General features: G+C 46.1%; 1 protein-coding gene across 1 annotated transcript in view; it reads right to left on the reverse strand.

Moving 5' to 3' along the window:
- PIEZO2 (piezo type mechanosensitive ion channel component 2) overlaps positions 1–16,286 on the reverse strand; it is a 265,739-nt gene that overhangs the window by 67,707 nt on the left and 181,746 nt on the right. Inside the window, exons 23-26 of the mRNA XM_075270713.1 lie at positions 12,451–12,655; positions 12,233–12,334; positions 9,778–9,943; positions 8,210–8,453 (exon numbers count right to left, since the gene is read on the reverse strand). Of these exons, the coding sequence (XP_075126814.1) occupies positions 8,210–8,453; positions 9,778–9,943; positions 12,233–12,334; positions 12,451–12,655 (717 nt within the window). The remainder of the gene's footprint in view (positions 1–8,209; positions 8,454–9,777; positions 9,944–12,232; positions 12,335–12,450; positions 12,656–16,286) is intronic.

The raw sequence follows: 16,286 nt of genomic DNA on the forward strand, positions 1-16,286 counted from the left end.
ATACCCTCATTTCTTGCTACTGCCATATAGTGCCAGTTTCTGACTGGTAATTCAAAGAATATATTGGGGTTATAAATACCCTCATTTCTTGCTACTGCCATATAGTGCCATTGTCTGACTGGTAATTCAAAGAATATATTGGGGTTATAAATACCCTCATTTCTTGCTACTGGTATATAGTGCCATTGTCTGACTGGGAATTCAAAGAATATATTGGGGTTATAAATACCCTCATTTCTTGCTACTGGTATATAGTGCCATTGTCTGACTGGGAATTCAAAGAATATATTGAGGTTACAAATACCCTCATTTCTTGCTACTGCCATATAGTGCCAGTTTCTGACTGGTAATTCAAAGAATATATTGGGGTTACGTGCACCCACAATTTTTGCTACTGGTATATAGTGCCATTGTCTGACTGGGAATTCAAAGAATATATTGGGGTTACAAATACCCTCATTTCTTGCTACTGGTATATAGTGCCATTGTCTGACTGGGAATTCAAAGAATATATTGGGGTTACAAATACCCTCATTTCTTGCTACTGCCATATAGTGCCAGTTTCTGACTGGTAATTCAAAGAATATATTGGGGTTACGTGCACCCACAATTTTTGCTACTGGTATATAGTGCCATTGTCTGACTGGGAATTCAAAGAATATATTGGGGTTACAAATACCCTCATTTCTTGCTACTGCCATATAGTGCCAGTTTCTGACTGGTAATTCAAAGAATATATTGGGGTTATAAATACCCTCATTTCTTGCTACTGGTATATAGTGCCATTGTCTGACTGGGAATTCAAAGAATATATTGGGGTTATAAATACCCTCATTTCTTGCTACTGGTATATAGTGCCATTGTCTGACTGGGAATTCAAAGAATATTTTGGGGTTACAAATACCCTCATTTCTTGCTACTGGTATATAGTGCCATTGTCTGACTGGGAATTCAAAGAATATATTGGGGTTACAAATACCCTCATTTCTTGCTACTGGTATATAGTGCCATTGTCTGACTGGGAATTCAAAGAATATATTGGGGTTATAAATACCCTCATTTCTTGCTACTGGTATATAGTGCCATTGTCTGACTGGGAATTCAAAGAATATATTGGGGTTACGTGCACCCACAATTTTTGCTACTGGTATATAGTGCCAATTTCTAACTGGGAATTCAAAATGCGCAAGGCTCCCGGAAAGGGACGTGGACGAGGCCGTGGGCGAGGTCGGGGGAATGGTTCTGGGGAGCAAGGTAGCAGTGAAGCCACAGGGCGTCCCGTGTCTACTCCTGTGGGGCAGCAAGCATTGCGCCACTCCACAGTGCCAGGGTTGCTTGCCACATTAACTAAACTGCAGGGTACAAACCTTAGTAGGCCCGAGAACCAGGAACAGGTCTTGCAATGGCTGTCAGAGAACGCTTACAGCACATTGTCCAGCAGCCAGTCAGACTCTGCCTCCTCTCCTCCTATTACCCAACAGTCTTGTCCTCCTTCCTCCCAAAATTCCCAAGCTTCACAGAACAATAACCCCAACTGTTCCTGCTCCCCAGAGCTGTTCTCCGCTCCTTTCATTGTCCCTCAACCTGCCTCTCCACGTCACGATTCCACGAACCTAACAGAGGAGCATCTGTGTCCAGATGCTCAAACACTAGAGTCTCCTCCATCTCCGTTCGATTTGGTGGTGGATGACCAGCAACCCACCCTCATCGACGATGATGTGACGCAGTTGCCGTCAGGGCATCCAGTTGACCGGCGCATTGTGCGGGAGGAGGAGATGAGACAGGAGTTGGAAGAGGAAGTGGTGGATGATGAGGACACTGACCCGACCTGGACAGGGGGGATGTCAAGCGGGGAAAGTAGTGTGGATGTTGAGGCAGGTGCAGCACCAAAAAGGGTAGCTAGAGGCAGAGGCAGAGGTCAGCAGCTTAGGCGAAGCCAGGCCACACCCGGAATCTCCCAAGATGTTCCAGTTCGTACCCAGCCCCGAAAAACTCCCACCTCGAGGGCACGTTACTCGAAGGTGTGGAGTTTTTTCAAGGAATGCGCCAAGGACAGATATAGTGTTGTCTGCACAATTTGCCTCTCGAAATTGATTAGGGGCTCTGAGAAGAGCAACCTGTCCACCACTTCAATGCGCAGTCATTTGGAATCCAAGCACTGGAATCAGTGGCAGGCAGCAACGGCAGGACAAAGGCCACCTGCCGTTCACGCCACTGCCACTGCCTCTGCCACTGCCTCTGCCTCTGCCACTGCCACTGCTGACTGTGATGGCGATGCACTCCAGAGGACGAGCCAGGACACCACTTCATCTGCCTCCGCCACTTTGTTGACTTCTCCCTCATCCTCCCCTGTTCCTGTCTTATCTCCTTCTCCTGCACCATCAAAGGCACCATCAGGCGCTTCTTTACAACAACCCACCATCTCTCAGACATTGGAGCGGCGGCAGAAATACACTGCTAACCACCCACACGCGCAAGCCTTGAACGCCAACATCGCTAAACTGCTGGCCCAGGAGATGTTGGCGTTCCGGCTTGTTGAAACTCCCGCCTTCCTGGACCTGATGGCAACTGCGGCACCTCGCTATGCCGTCCCTAGCCGTCACTACTTCTCCCGGTGTGCCGTCCCCGCCTTGCACCAGCACGTGTCACTCAACATCAGGCGGGCCCTTAGTTCCGCGCTTTGCACAAAGGTCCACTTGACCACCGACGCGTGGACAAGTGCATGCGGACAGGGACGCTACATTTCACTGACGGCACACTGGGTGAATGTAGTTGAGGCTGGGACTGCTTCCCAAACTGGCCCGGTGTACCTCGTCTCCCCGCCTAACATTCCTGGCAGGGACACGAGAAGAACACCCCCCTCCTCCTCCTCCTCTACCGCCTCCTCCTCTGCCACCGCCTCCTCCTCTGCCACCGCCTCCTCCTCCGCTGTTAGATTGACCCCAGCTACGAGTTGGAAACGTTGCAGCACTGGCGTTGGTAGACGTCAGCAGGCTGTGCTGAAGCTGATCAGCTTGGGGGACAGACAGCACACTGCCTCCGAGGTGAGGGATGCCCTCCTCGATGAGACGGCAATATGGTTTGAGCCGCTGCACCTGGGCCCAGGCATGGTCGTTTGTGATAACGGCCGGAACCTGGTAGCAGCTCTGGAGTTTGCCGGACTCCAACATGTTCCATGCCTGGCCCACGTCTTCAACCTAGTGGTGCAACGTTTCCTAAAGAGCTACCCCAATGTTCCAGAGCTACTGGTGAAAGTGCGGCGCATGTGCGCCCACTTTCGCAAGTCGACAGTAGCCGCTGCTAGCTTAAAATCTCTCCAGCAACGCCTGCATGTGCCACAACACCGGCTTTTGTGCGACGTCCCCACACGCTGGAACTCAACGTTTCAGATGTTGAATAGAGTGGTTTAGCAGCAGAGACCTTTGATGGAATACCAGCTACAAAACCCTAGGGTGCCACAAAGTCAGCTGCCTCAGTTTCACATCCATGAGTGGCCATGGATGAGAGACCTTTGTGACATCCTACGGGTCTTTGAGGAGTCCACAAGGAGGGTGAGCTCTGAGGATGCGATGGTGAGCCTTACAATCCCGCTCTTGTGTGTTCTGAGAGAATCCCTGATTGACATCAGGGATAACTCAGATCACACAGAGGAGTTAGGGATAGCATCCGATCTGTCACAGCTGGAGAGTAGGTCCACACATCTGTCCGCTTCACTGCGTTTAATGGAGGAGGAGGAGGAGGAGGAGGAGGAAGAAGAGTTGTCCGATGATGTGATGGTGATACAGGAGGCTCCCGGGCAACTTCAAATCGTCCCATTGTTGCAGCGCGGATGGGTAGACATGGAGGATGAGGAGGAAATGGAGATTGAACTTTCCGGTGGGGCCAGAGGAGTCATGCCAACTAACACTGTGGCAGACATGGCTGAGATCATGTTGGGGTGCTTTACAACCGACAAGCGTATTGTCAAAATCATGGAGGACAACCAGTACTGGATCTTTGCTATCCTTGACTCCCGGTATAAAAACAACATCTCGTCTTTTATTCCGGTAGAGGGGAGGGCCAATCGCATCAATGCTTGCCACAGGCAATTGGTGCAGAATATGATGGAGATGTTTCCAGCATGTGACGTTGGCGGCAGGGAGGGCAGTTCCTCCAGTAGGCAACCAAGTTCTCACCGGTCCACACAAACGAGGGGCACACTGTCTAAGGTCTGGGACACCTTGATGGCACCCCCTCGCCAAAGTGCCGCCACGGAGGGTCCTAGTGTCACCAGGCGTGAGAAGTATAGGCGCATGTTGCGGGAATACCTTTCCGACCACAGCCCTGTCCTCTCCGACCCCTCTGCGCCCTACACGTATTGGGTGTCGAAGTTGGACCTGTGGCTTGAACTTGCCCTATATGCCTTGGAGGTGCTGTCCTGTCCTGCCGCCAGCGTCCTATCTGAGAGGGTGTTCAGTGCAGCCGGTGGCATCATCACTGACAAGCGCACCCGTCTGTCAGCTGAGAGTGCCGACCGGCTCACTTTGATAAAAATGAACCACCACTGGATAGAGCCTTCATTTTTGTTCCCACCTGTGTAAAGCACCCCAACATGAAACTCCATGTCTGTACTCAACCTCTCCAATTCCTCCGCATCCTCATACTCATCCACCATAAGCGTTGCACAATTCTGCTAATACTAGGCTCCCTCCACCCTGATTTCCCCCAACTCTGCTGGTTAGAGGCTCCCTCCACCCTGATTTCCACCAACTCTGCTGGTTAGAGGCTCCCTCCACCCTGCTTTCCCACAACTCTGCTGGTTAGAGGCTCCCTCCACCCTGCTTTCCCACAACTCTGCTGGTTAGAGGCTCCCTCCACCCTGCTTTCCCACAACTCTGCTGGTTAGAGGCTCCCTCCACCCTGATTTCCACCAACTCTGCTGGTTAGAGGCTCCCTCCACCATGAATTGGTCCAAACTGGGCTGTTTAGAGGCTCCCTCCACCATGAATTGGTCCAAACTGGGGTTTTTAGAGGCTCCCTCCACCATGAATTGGTCCAAACTGGGCTGTTTAGAGGCTCCCTCCACCATGAATTGGTCCAAACTGGGGTTTTTAGAGGCTCCCTCCACCATGAATTGGTCCAAACTGGGGGTTTTTAGAGGCTCCCTCCACCATGAATTGGTCCAAACTGGGGTTTTTAGAGGCTCCCTCCACCATGAATTGGTCCAAACTGGGCTGTTTAGAGGCTCCCTCCACCATGAATTGATCCAAACTGGGGTTTTTAGAGGCTCCCTCCACCATGAATTGGTCCAAACTGGGCTGGTTAGAGGCTCCCTCCACCATGAATTTGCCCAAACTGGGCTGTTTAGAGGCTCCCTCCACCATGAATTTGCCCAAACTGGGCTGTTTAGAGGCTCCCTCCACCATGAATTGGTCCAAACTGGGGTTTTTAGAGGCTCCCTCCACCATGAATTGGTCCAAACTGGGCTGTTTAGAGGCTCCCTCCACCATGAATTGGTCCAAACTAAGCTGGTTAGAGGCTCCCTCCACCATGAATTTGCCCAAACTGGGCTGTTTAGAGGCTCCCTCCACCATGAATTTGCCCAAACTGGGCTGTTTAGAGGCTCCCTCCACCATGAATTGGTCCAAACTGGGGTTTTTAGAGGCTCCCTCCACCATGAATTGGTCCAAACTGGGCTGTTTAGAGGCTCCCTCCACCATGAATTGGTCCAAACTGGGGTTTTTAGAGGCTCCCTCCACCATGAATTGGTCCAAACTGGGCTGGTTAGAGGCTCCCTCCAACATGAATTTGCCCAAACTGGGCTGTTTAGAGGCTCCCTCCACCATGAATTTGCCCAAACTGGGCTGTTTAGAGGCTCCCTCCACCATGAATTGGTCCAAACTGGGGTTTTTAGAGGCTCCCTCCACCATGAATTGGTCCAAACTGGGCTGTTTAGAGGTTCCCTCCACCATGAATTGGTCCAAACTGGGCTGTTTAGAGGCTCCCTCCACCATGAATTGGTCCAAACTGGGGTTTTTAGAGGCTCCCTCCACCATGAATTGGTCCAAACTGGGGTTTTTAGAGGCTCCCTCCACCATGAATTGGTCCAAACTGGGCTGTTTAGAGGCTCCCTCCACCATGAATTGGTCCAAACTGGGGTTTTTAGAGGCTCCCTCCACCATGAATTGGTCCAAACTGGGGGTTTTTAGAGGCTCCCTCCACCATGAATTTGCCCAAACTGGGCTGTTTAGAGGCTCCCTCCATCATGAATTGGTCCAAACTGGGGTTTTTAGAGGCTCCCTCCACCATGAATTGGTCCAAACTGGGGTTTTTAGAGGCTCCCTCCACCATGAATTGGTCCAAACTGGGCTGTTTAGAGGCTCCCTCCACCATGAATTGATCCAAACTGGGGTTTTTAGAGGCTCCCTCCACCATGAATTGGTCCAAACTGGGCTGGTTAGAGGCTCCCTCCACCATGAATTTGCCCAAACTGGGCTGTTTAGAGGCTCCCTCCACCATGAATTTGCCCAAACTGGGCTGTTTAGAGGCTCCCTCCACCATGAATTGGTCAAAACTGGGGTTTTTAGAGGCTCCCTCCACCATGAATTGGTCCAAACTGGGGTTTTTAGAGGCTCCCTCCACCATGAATTGGTCCAAACTGGGCTGTTTAGAGGCTCCCTCCACCATGAATTGGTCCAAACTGGGCTGTTTAGAGGCTCCCTCCACCATGAATTGGTCCAAACTGGGGTTTTTAGAGGCTCCCTCCACCATGAATTGGCCCAAACTGGGGTTTTTAGAGGCTCCCTCCACCATGAATTTGCCCAAACTGGGCTGTTTAGAGGCTCCCTCCACCATGAATTTGCCCAAACTGAGCTGTTTAGAGGCTCCCTCCACCATGAATTGGTCCAAACTGGGGTTTTTAGAGGCTCCCTCCACCATGAATTGGTCCAAACTGGGGGTTTTTAGAGGCTCCCTCCACCATGAATTTGCCCAAACTGGGCTGTTTAGAGGCTCCCTCCATCATGAATTGGTCCAAACTGGGGTTTTTAGAGGCTCCCTCCACCATGAATTTGCCCAAACTGGGCTGTTTAGAGGCTCCCTCCACCATGAATTGGTCCAAACTGGGGTTTTTAGAGGCTCCCTCCACCATGAATTGGTCTAAACTGGGGGTTTTTAGAGGCTCCCTCCACCATGAATTTGCCCAAACTGGGCTGTTTAGAGGCTCCCTCCATCATGAATTGGTCCAAACTGGGGTTTTTAGAGGCTCCCTCCACCATGAATTGGTCCAAACTGGGGTTTTTAGAGGCTCCCTCCACCATGAATTGGTCCAAACTGGGGTTTTTAGAGGCTCCCTCCACCATGAATTTGCCCAAACTCTGCTGGTTAGAGGCTCAATCCACCCTGATTTTCAAAACAAATGTTGGTGCCAACCTCAACTTACTACAAGGGCCAAATTCACTGCTGGTGACAAGCTCTCCTCACTGCAAGTGCCAAATACACATGTTTCAAGGTGTTTTCCTACTGTCAGAGAGGTGGTATTGAGTGTGTAAAGTGTGTAGTTGTTAGGCTGTGATGTTGGGGTAATAGAGGGTCTTTGGTGTGTTAGATGCCCCCAGACATGCTTCCCCTGCTGTCCCAGTGTCATTCCAGAGGTGTTGGCATCATTTCCTGGGGTGTCATAGTGGACTTGGTGACCCTCCAGACACAGATTTGGGTTTCCCCCTTAACGAGTATCTGTTCCCCATAGACTATAATGGGGTTCGAAACCCGTTCGAACACACGAACATTGAGCGGCTGTTCGAATCGAATTTCGAACCTCGAACATTTTAGTGTTCGCTCATCTCTAATAACAGTCCCTATAAAATGGGGAACGTTATTGGGTTTTTGAAACCTTGTCCTCTTTATACCACATTAAAGGCACAAAGTATTCCATATGAATATCCATCGTCAGTCATCAGCAATGCACAATTGTAACAGTTGTCATCAGCCTTAGAAACACATGCAAGGAGTCACAAAGCTACAGATGTCATTTGGTTAGTAACAACGACTGAGGGAAACCGCTAAATATTTTACGTAAACTAGAAAATTTTGTCAAAAGATGATTATTCTGTATATACACTGTATATAAGAAGCCCTAGTGTAATGTAAAACACCTAAAATTTATTTTACTAGTCTGTGCAGACACTACTTCACTACAACAGGTATATAAAAAAAGGAAAGAAATACATACCGATAATATGTTTTTCATGGTTATAACAAAGACATTATATGCTATTAACCAATCCCAGTAGCGCAGGATACTTCGTATAGGTTTTAGCAGTAAATCTCCCCCAAATAGAAGAAAGTAAAAACAGGCCACCAAATAGCCCATGCAAAATATGCTGATTCTTGTAGTTCCCGTAATGAATATAATGGTAAGGACAAACCAGAAGAGGTAACTGAACATAATGACTTTGCACATGTCCAGATAAGACCTGCAATACAAGGAATGTTAAAAGATAATATATACATTTTCCCTGAAAATCTTTACAATCCTGTAGATTATTATATAAAAATATAGTTATATGAAAATAACTCTGGTACTTCCAACCAGCGAACATATAATTTTTTTTTTTATTTTTTTTTTTAAATAGCTTTCCAACTAACTCACAAGGATTTAGTATTCTGCAAAGATGTTTCTACACAGAAATAAAAGTTACATCTTACAATATGATTTTGTTGGTAAGTGGGAAATCTTTTGCTTTCAGTAATTTGTAATCCAACAGAAAGGGCCTACTAAACCGTCAATGCCCCAAACAGATATAGATTTATTATTTAACAATTTGCAAATAGAGTTTTTAATAGGGTTGAGCGATCATGTTCGGAAAAGATCAGATTCTGATCGGCGATCGAGAAAATTTCACGATCACGACCAGAATTCTGAACACGATCTATTTAGGTGGGATCGAAATCGAGGATTATTTCCCCACTATTTCCCCTTAGCCTTCACACTGAGTATATACTGTATACTCAGTGTGATGGCTCCGCTGTGGTTCCATAGGAATGAATGGAAGCAGCCGGCACACAGCCTTACTCCCCTGTGCGCCGGCTGCCTCCATTCATTCTAAAGGGAGACTAAACTAACATGTCTTGTAGCTACTTACCTCCAGAGATGGCTGCTCCGCTGCTCCGGTGTTCTTCTCGCTGCCACTCCACGCTGCAGTCTTCTTTGCCTCACTGCCCCGCCTCCCAGGTTAGTGTTTAAAGAGCTAGGAAGGCAGGCATGTGGCTTAGGAGAGTGTGGGCGGGTACAGGGTACCCGCCCACACTCTCCTAACCCGCCCACACTCTCCTAACCTGGGAGGCAGGGAGCAGCGAGGCAAAGAAGACTGCAGCATGGAGTGGCAGCGAGAAGAACACTGGAGCAGCGGAGCAGCCATCTCTGGAGGTAAGTGGACACCAGGGGGGGACTAAGTAGCCAGAGGATTAAAAAAAATATACTCTGGCTACTTAGTGATTCACTACACAGCCTGGATTCTAACAATTAAAGCATTCAATTGTTAGATTCCATGCTGTATAGTGAATAGGATTGCTTTTAAAATCCGATCTCCGATTAATAAAAAAATCCCTTTGACTTGCATTGGGATCGGAATTGGGATCGAGATCGGGTTCGAATGAAAAATGATCGGAAATCGGATTTTAAAATCGATCCTGAAAAGTCAAGATCGGCTCAACCCTAGTTTTTAACTCCATGTAAGCAACAAAAGGACAAAATAGAAAACAGCTGAGCAATAAACACTGCATGGACTATGTGCATACCTGCAGTGGATAAAGTCAGGGACTGGATTGTGTTGACTAAATGACGCAGCATCAAGATTCATACATATTTCCACATTATCCCCTGCCATGATCCGAACTGCTGCTTTATTTTCATCCTCAAACACTTGCTTTTGAAGAGATGCACAAAGCAATAGCATGAAATCATCTAAAAAAGATAAATAATAAAGATATACAGTAATGTGCAAAGTTTTTAGGCAAGCATGGAAAAAAATGTAAGTAAGAATGTTTTCAAAAACAGAAGTGTTAATAGTTTATTTCTTTCAATTAACAAAATTACGTGAGTGAACAAAAGAGAAATCTAAATCTAATGATTATTTGGTGTGTTCACCCCTTGTAGGAGGAGTCCCAGAAGTAATGATATGGCCGCCACAGAACCCTGATCTCATCATCATCATCAAGTCTGTTGAGAATAACATGAAGGATCTGAGCAAGCCTTTATCTCCAGGAGATCTGTGCTCAGTTCTCCAAAATGTTTGGAATAACTTCCCTGTTGAACTCATTCAAAAACTGTATGTAAGTGTACCTAGAAAAATGTATACTGTTTTGAAGGCAGAGGATGATCACAGCAAATATTTCTCTTTTGTTCATTCATTTAATTTTGTTAATTGACAAAAGTAAACAACTATTTTTTTTCTACATCTGCATAACCTTTAGTACATAAACCAGCTGTGTAACGTTCTAGCCTTTGATGGGAACATCGGGAACTGAATTCCAATCTCATTCATGAGTTGCTGAGTACATGTCAAATCTAACATGCAGCGTATGTTAGACTGTCTAACTGTAAGCAGCATGTTATAGAGCAGGAAGAGCTGAGCAAACTGATGTATAGTTCTGTAGGAAAAGATTCAGCATAACTTGTCATTTATTCATCAATTCATGCTCATTCCAGGCTTAGGATTCCAGTGGGTAGTTCTATTAGTGAATGAAAGTAAATGTATATAGATAAAGCGGTCAGTCACTAGGTAGGACTGTCTGTTAGACTCCTATGTCCAGATTAAGCATGGCTTGAAATGAATAAATGACAATAAATCTTTTTCTATAAAATAACATATCAATTTGTTCATCTCATCTCAGGACATTATTTTTCATTTGATAGGTATCCCTCAAAATTGAACATATTCTGCTGCTATAAGCAGCTATTAAGACTGGGGGGGGGGGTAGGAATGATAATTTATTAGAACTTTTTTATGTTTTACTTTATTAATTCAGACAAAATATAAGCTGCCATATGATATGGGTATCACCTCCAGCTATTAAGGTGTCTGTGCTAACATGCTACTCCATGCCCTCATAATCTCCCGCTTAGACTAATGTAATACCCTTCTTCATGGCCTCTCAGCGTACACTCTCCATTTGCCAGAGAATTGAGTTCAAGTTACTAATGTGAACATACAAAGCCATCCACAACCTGTCCCCTCCATATATCTCTGACCTAATCCCCGCTACCTGCCCACACATGACCTCAGATCCTCCAAAAACCTCCTACTCCGCTCTGCTCTCATCCGCTCTTCACACAACCATCTCCAGGATTTCTCCCGTGCATCCCCCATACTCTGGAACTCTTTACCAAGACACATAAGACTGACCCCCACAATCACAGGATTCTAGAAGGCCCTGAAGACTCACCAATTCAGGAAGGCCTACTACCTCCAATAAAACAACTGTCACCACACCGTTATCTGAACAGTTTCTACCCTCACCTATCACTAATACTATCACTCCTACATCATAGGCTACAGCTCTGCCGGCACAAAACTATGTACAAAAATATTTCTGTAATATAAAAAATTTGTAAGATATAACCTTTTCCCTCCCCCTTTGCTTTACATTTTCCCAGATACTTAAAAAAAATTAAAGTAAAAATAATAATAATAATAATAATAATAATAATAATAATAATAATAACATAAAATAAAGTCTTACATATCACCAAAAAATGCACGAAAATGATTTGATCAAACCAAACAAAAAATGTTATAGCCCTCAAAACCTCATATACCAACCCCCCCCCTCCCCCCTATAAAAAAAAAACAAAAAAACAAAAAAAACCAATATGTGTCTGGTCATGAACCAGGTAAAAAGACCTGGTAATGAAGAGGTTAAAGCATACCACCAACTATAAAACAATTTTTCATAAGCAAGTAGTGCGGGTGAAGATAATAAAATCTGTGAAATATCATATAAAAGAAAACTGCTTCTTTCTCCATCGATCAAGCTGCTTTCTTCCTTAACTGTTTACTCTGATACCACTAGCAGAATCTGAATCTCGAGAGGATAAACACTGTCACCTGTAAACAGATCAAGTGAGGAGGAGACAGGTAGAGACATACATCCTTACTAGTAAATTACATATTGTCTACTGAGATCGTAAAAGACGAATTACCCAAATTCTATCTCAATATGGTATATGCTATACTACAAAATGCATACTTACAGATGAGAAAGAGGGGGTTAGGTCTGACAATAAAGTCTGGAAAGTACAACCATTTAATTATATTGGAATTAAATTTGGCTCCATGGTGTCTCCAAGGATAATCTAAAAACAGAGATAACACATTTAAAAACAATTATTTCTTGGCATAAGAATAACTTGGCAAAATTCAGAAAAAATATGCGCTACCAAATAGTTATAGATGAAAGGTGATATTTTACCTTTACACGGAGCCGGAGGAATGCCAATACATATGAAGTACTGGAATGTAATAATACAAGCGAGAAAGCAGCAATATTTATGCCAGATTTCTGCAATTGCTTTCCTCCTGCGTCTGTACAGTACGGCAAACAGCCAAAATGAATGGATCATGGCAAAGAAATCCATCCTCTGACCGATTACATTAACAGACAGTAAGAAGCAAGTCTGCACAAGAAAAGGAAAGTCACATTTTTGTATAATATTGCATTTAGTTTAAAGTTACAAATTAGTTGCTTTTATTGAAACAGATCTTTACCTTGTCTGCTCATGCAGTATTTTTCTATCACAAATATCAGACTGTAAAGCTTACATTGTCTGAATGTTATTGAATACTGACACGACTAATCAGTATAAGCTACTTTGTTTTCTTTTGCTACACTTGGAACAGAGCTGCTGGATTTACAAATGTAGTGTCTTACAAATTAGTGAAAATTTTCAGACCCACAATTAGGTAGGGTCTATGCTTGGTGTAGACCACGGACAGAAAGTACAGAACTAGCATAATGAATGAGATTTTACCAAATCTTATCCACACACTGTGACAAAAACAATACTCCAATTTGCTATGTGCTGTTGGTTTTCAACTCATATCATCTTATTTTAGGGTGCATGCACACTACGTAACGCCGGGCGTGTATGAGAGCCGTACACGCCGGCGTTACAGCAGGGCTGCCGAACACTTCCCATTCACTTCAATGGGAGCGCTCGTAAACGCCGCTGTTACGAGCGCTCCCATTGAAGTGAATGGTGTTAGGAGTATTTAGGTTCATTGCTTTCTTTCCTGGTTGATTAGTCTGTCCTCCCATTTGCACCTGGGAGGAGTGGTCTCTACTCTGTATTTAAACCCATGCCTCCCATGGTTCTGTGCTGAGTGTCGCTTTTACAGAGCTAGGCCTTAGCAGGAGGAGTAGGTGGTTATCTTGGATAGAGGAAGTTCCGTGGTTGGTTTTTGGGAGGTTTTGGGTGAACGAGTTGGTTTGTGTTTTCCCTTCTGTGTTCACCAATCCTCCCTCTGTGTATAATTGACTGTGTGAGTGAATTGCCTTATCCTTTGATTTCTACTCAGTTTCCCTGTGTTTGTTTCCTAGTGTATGGTTCCTTCCCATATTGGTTTGGGGAATTCTTTCCTACATGTTTCCTGTGTGCTGCTTGTGTTGTTAGTCAGCACACACCCTTGTCAGTCCCTGTCAGTAGCAGCTTCACTTGTTCGTTAGGGGTGACCCCCTTTAGTCTCCAGTCCCTAGAGATCTTATAGGGCATTCCTTCTCCCACTTCCCTCTAGGCCTACGGTGTCAGTGAGAGAGGAGCTGTCGGGGTCAGGCTTAGCCTGAGTACAGCCGACCTACACCCGTGAGGCAGGGACCGGGTTAGCTAGTGGGAGTAGTGCAGGGCGAGATTTCCTACTGGTATTCCTTAGCCCCGTTGCAGCTATCTGGACTGACATAACAGTACACTCAGCCGGTAAAAAAAAAAAAAAAAAAAAAAAAGGTTTGTTTGTATTATGACGGACCTGAAACAGTTGTACCAGGCGGTGCAGCAGATCTCCACTGAGATGGAGGGGATCAAGCTACGAATGGATGCCATCCAAGCTTCTGGCGTATCTCAAGTACAGCAGTTGGCTCAACACACAGCCTCTCAGGTGGAGGGCATACAGAGGCAGGTGAGTAGCGCCCCTGTGGGTCGGCCTCTGGAGCCAAAAGTCAGCTTACCTGAACCCTTCCGAGGTAAGAGGTCAGATTTTTTCCGATTTCAAAAGGACTGTCTTTTGTATTTCCGGCTACGGCCGTTTTCCTCCGGTTCTGAGGTACAGAGAGTTGGGATTATTATTACTTTATTGAGAGATGATCCCCTCATCTGGGCACATTCGTTACCAGCCGACTCAGCTTGCTTACTAACTGTAGAGGCGTTTTTCTCCACAATGGGGTTACTGTATGACGACCCAGACAGGGTACGCACGGCTGAGTATAACCTACGACGTGTGGTGCAAGGGGATCATGCTATAGAGAAATATTGCACAGAGTTTCGTAGGTGGGCAGCAGAAGTACACTGGAATGACCCCGCTCTACTTAGTCAGTTTGAGACAGGGCTCTCGGACCAGGTTAAAGACCATCTAGTTTCTCACCCTGTTCCGGGAGATCTAGATGAGGCCATGCAGCTGGCAATTAGAGTTGGACGGCGCCTCCGGGAGCGTGGAGACAAGAGTCCTGGGGGGCTTAACCCTCCTCAATTCTCCGTTTTTAGAGAGGACCCGGGGGACCAACCCATGCAGATTGGGGCCACTGTGCGAAGTGCAAGACCCAAGAGTGAAGGGTCCCGCACAGTACGCTGTTTTGTGTGTGGAGGGATGGGACATGTAGCAAGGGTATGCCCCTCCAGAGAATGGTTCGCCAAGGAGAGTAATAACCCCAGGTCTATTGAGGGTAAAGGGAGAAAACCTACTAAGGAGGGAGGTGTGCATATTTCCTGTACTCAGACTGCTGGGTTGACCCTTGAAGGATGGGTAAATGGGCAGAAGTGCCGGATTTTGGTTGATTGTGGTTCGGCAGTCAACCTTATTGACTCAGAGTTTTGTGAGCAATTAAGGGTGAGTCCTTTGGTCTTGAAGTCTCAGATACCGGTGTGGGCTATTGATAAGACCCCTCTACAGCAAGCTGTCATCTCCAAACAGGTGGAGGGTCTGGAGTTTGTTGTGGGTGGCCACCGGGAAGAGATTGACTTGTTCTTGTTGTCTAAATTACCAGCACAAGTAGTGTTGGGGTGGCCCTGGCTGAAGCAGCATAACCCTATTATCAACTGGGAGACCGAGTCAGTAGTTTCTTGGGGGCAGGGGTGTAATGGTCGATGTCTGCCCATATCCGTTATGTCTTTGTCTATAGACAATTTGCCTCAAGAAATATGTGAGTTCAGGGAGGTCTTTGAGGAAAGGGCAGCCAAGACATTACCACCACATCGCACCTATGATTGCTCGATTGAATTTATACCAAATGCAGTGCTACCCAAGACACGATTGTACAATCTCACTATTCCGGAGAGGGAGGCGCTCAAAGAGTATATTGAGGGGAGTCTAGAGGTGGGGCATATTCGCCCATCTAAGTCCCCAGTAGCAGTGGGGTTTTTCTTTGTAAAGAAGAAAGATGGAGGGTTGCGCCCTTGTTTGGATTTTAGGGAGATTAACAAAATCACGGTGCGGAATCCCTATCCCATTCCGTTGATCTCGGATCTATTCAGCCAGATTACGGGAGCCCGCTGGTTTAGTAAAATAGATTTACGTGGGGCATATAACTTGCTGAGAATCAAGAAGGGGGATGAGTGGAAAACAGCGTTTAACACACCCCTAGGACACTTTGAGAATCTTGTGATGCCTTTCGGTCTAACCAATGCGCCTGCGTTTTTTCAGAATTTTATTAATGATGTACTAAGTGCCGTCATAGGGAGGGGGGTTGTGGTCTATCTGGACGATATACTCATTTACACCCCGGATTTGGAGACTCATTGGGAGAGAGTGAGAGAGGTTTTAGATCTCCTGAGGGTTAACCAATTAAGTGCTAAGCTGGAGAAATGTGTGTTCGCGGTCAATAAGTTATGTTTCCTTGGCTATATCCTATCGGACAAGGGGTTTGAGATGGACCCTGAGAAGGTCAGGGCAGTCTTGGAGTGGCCGCGACCCGAGAACCTAAAGGCGGTCCAACGGTTCTTGGGGTTCTCCAACTATTATCGCCAGTTTATCAAGGGATTTTCTGAGGTTGTGAAACCTATCTCGGACTTGACTAAGAAGGGGGCTGACTGTGCTAAGTGG

Source organism: Leptodactylus fuscus, chromosome 4 (assembly GCF_031893055.1).
Source record: "Leptodactylus fuscus isolate aLepFus1 chromosome 4, aLepFus1.hap2, whole genome shotgun sequence".
NCBI lineage: Eukaryota > Metazoa > Chordata > Amphibia > Anura > Leptodactylidae > Leptodactylus > Leptodactylus fuscus.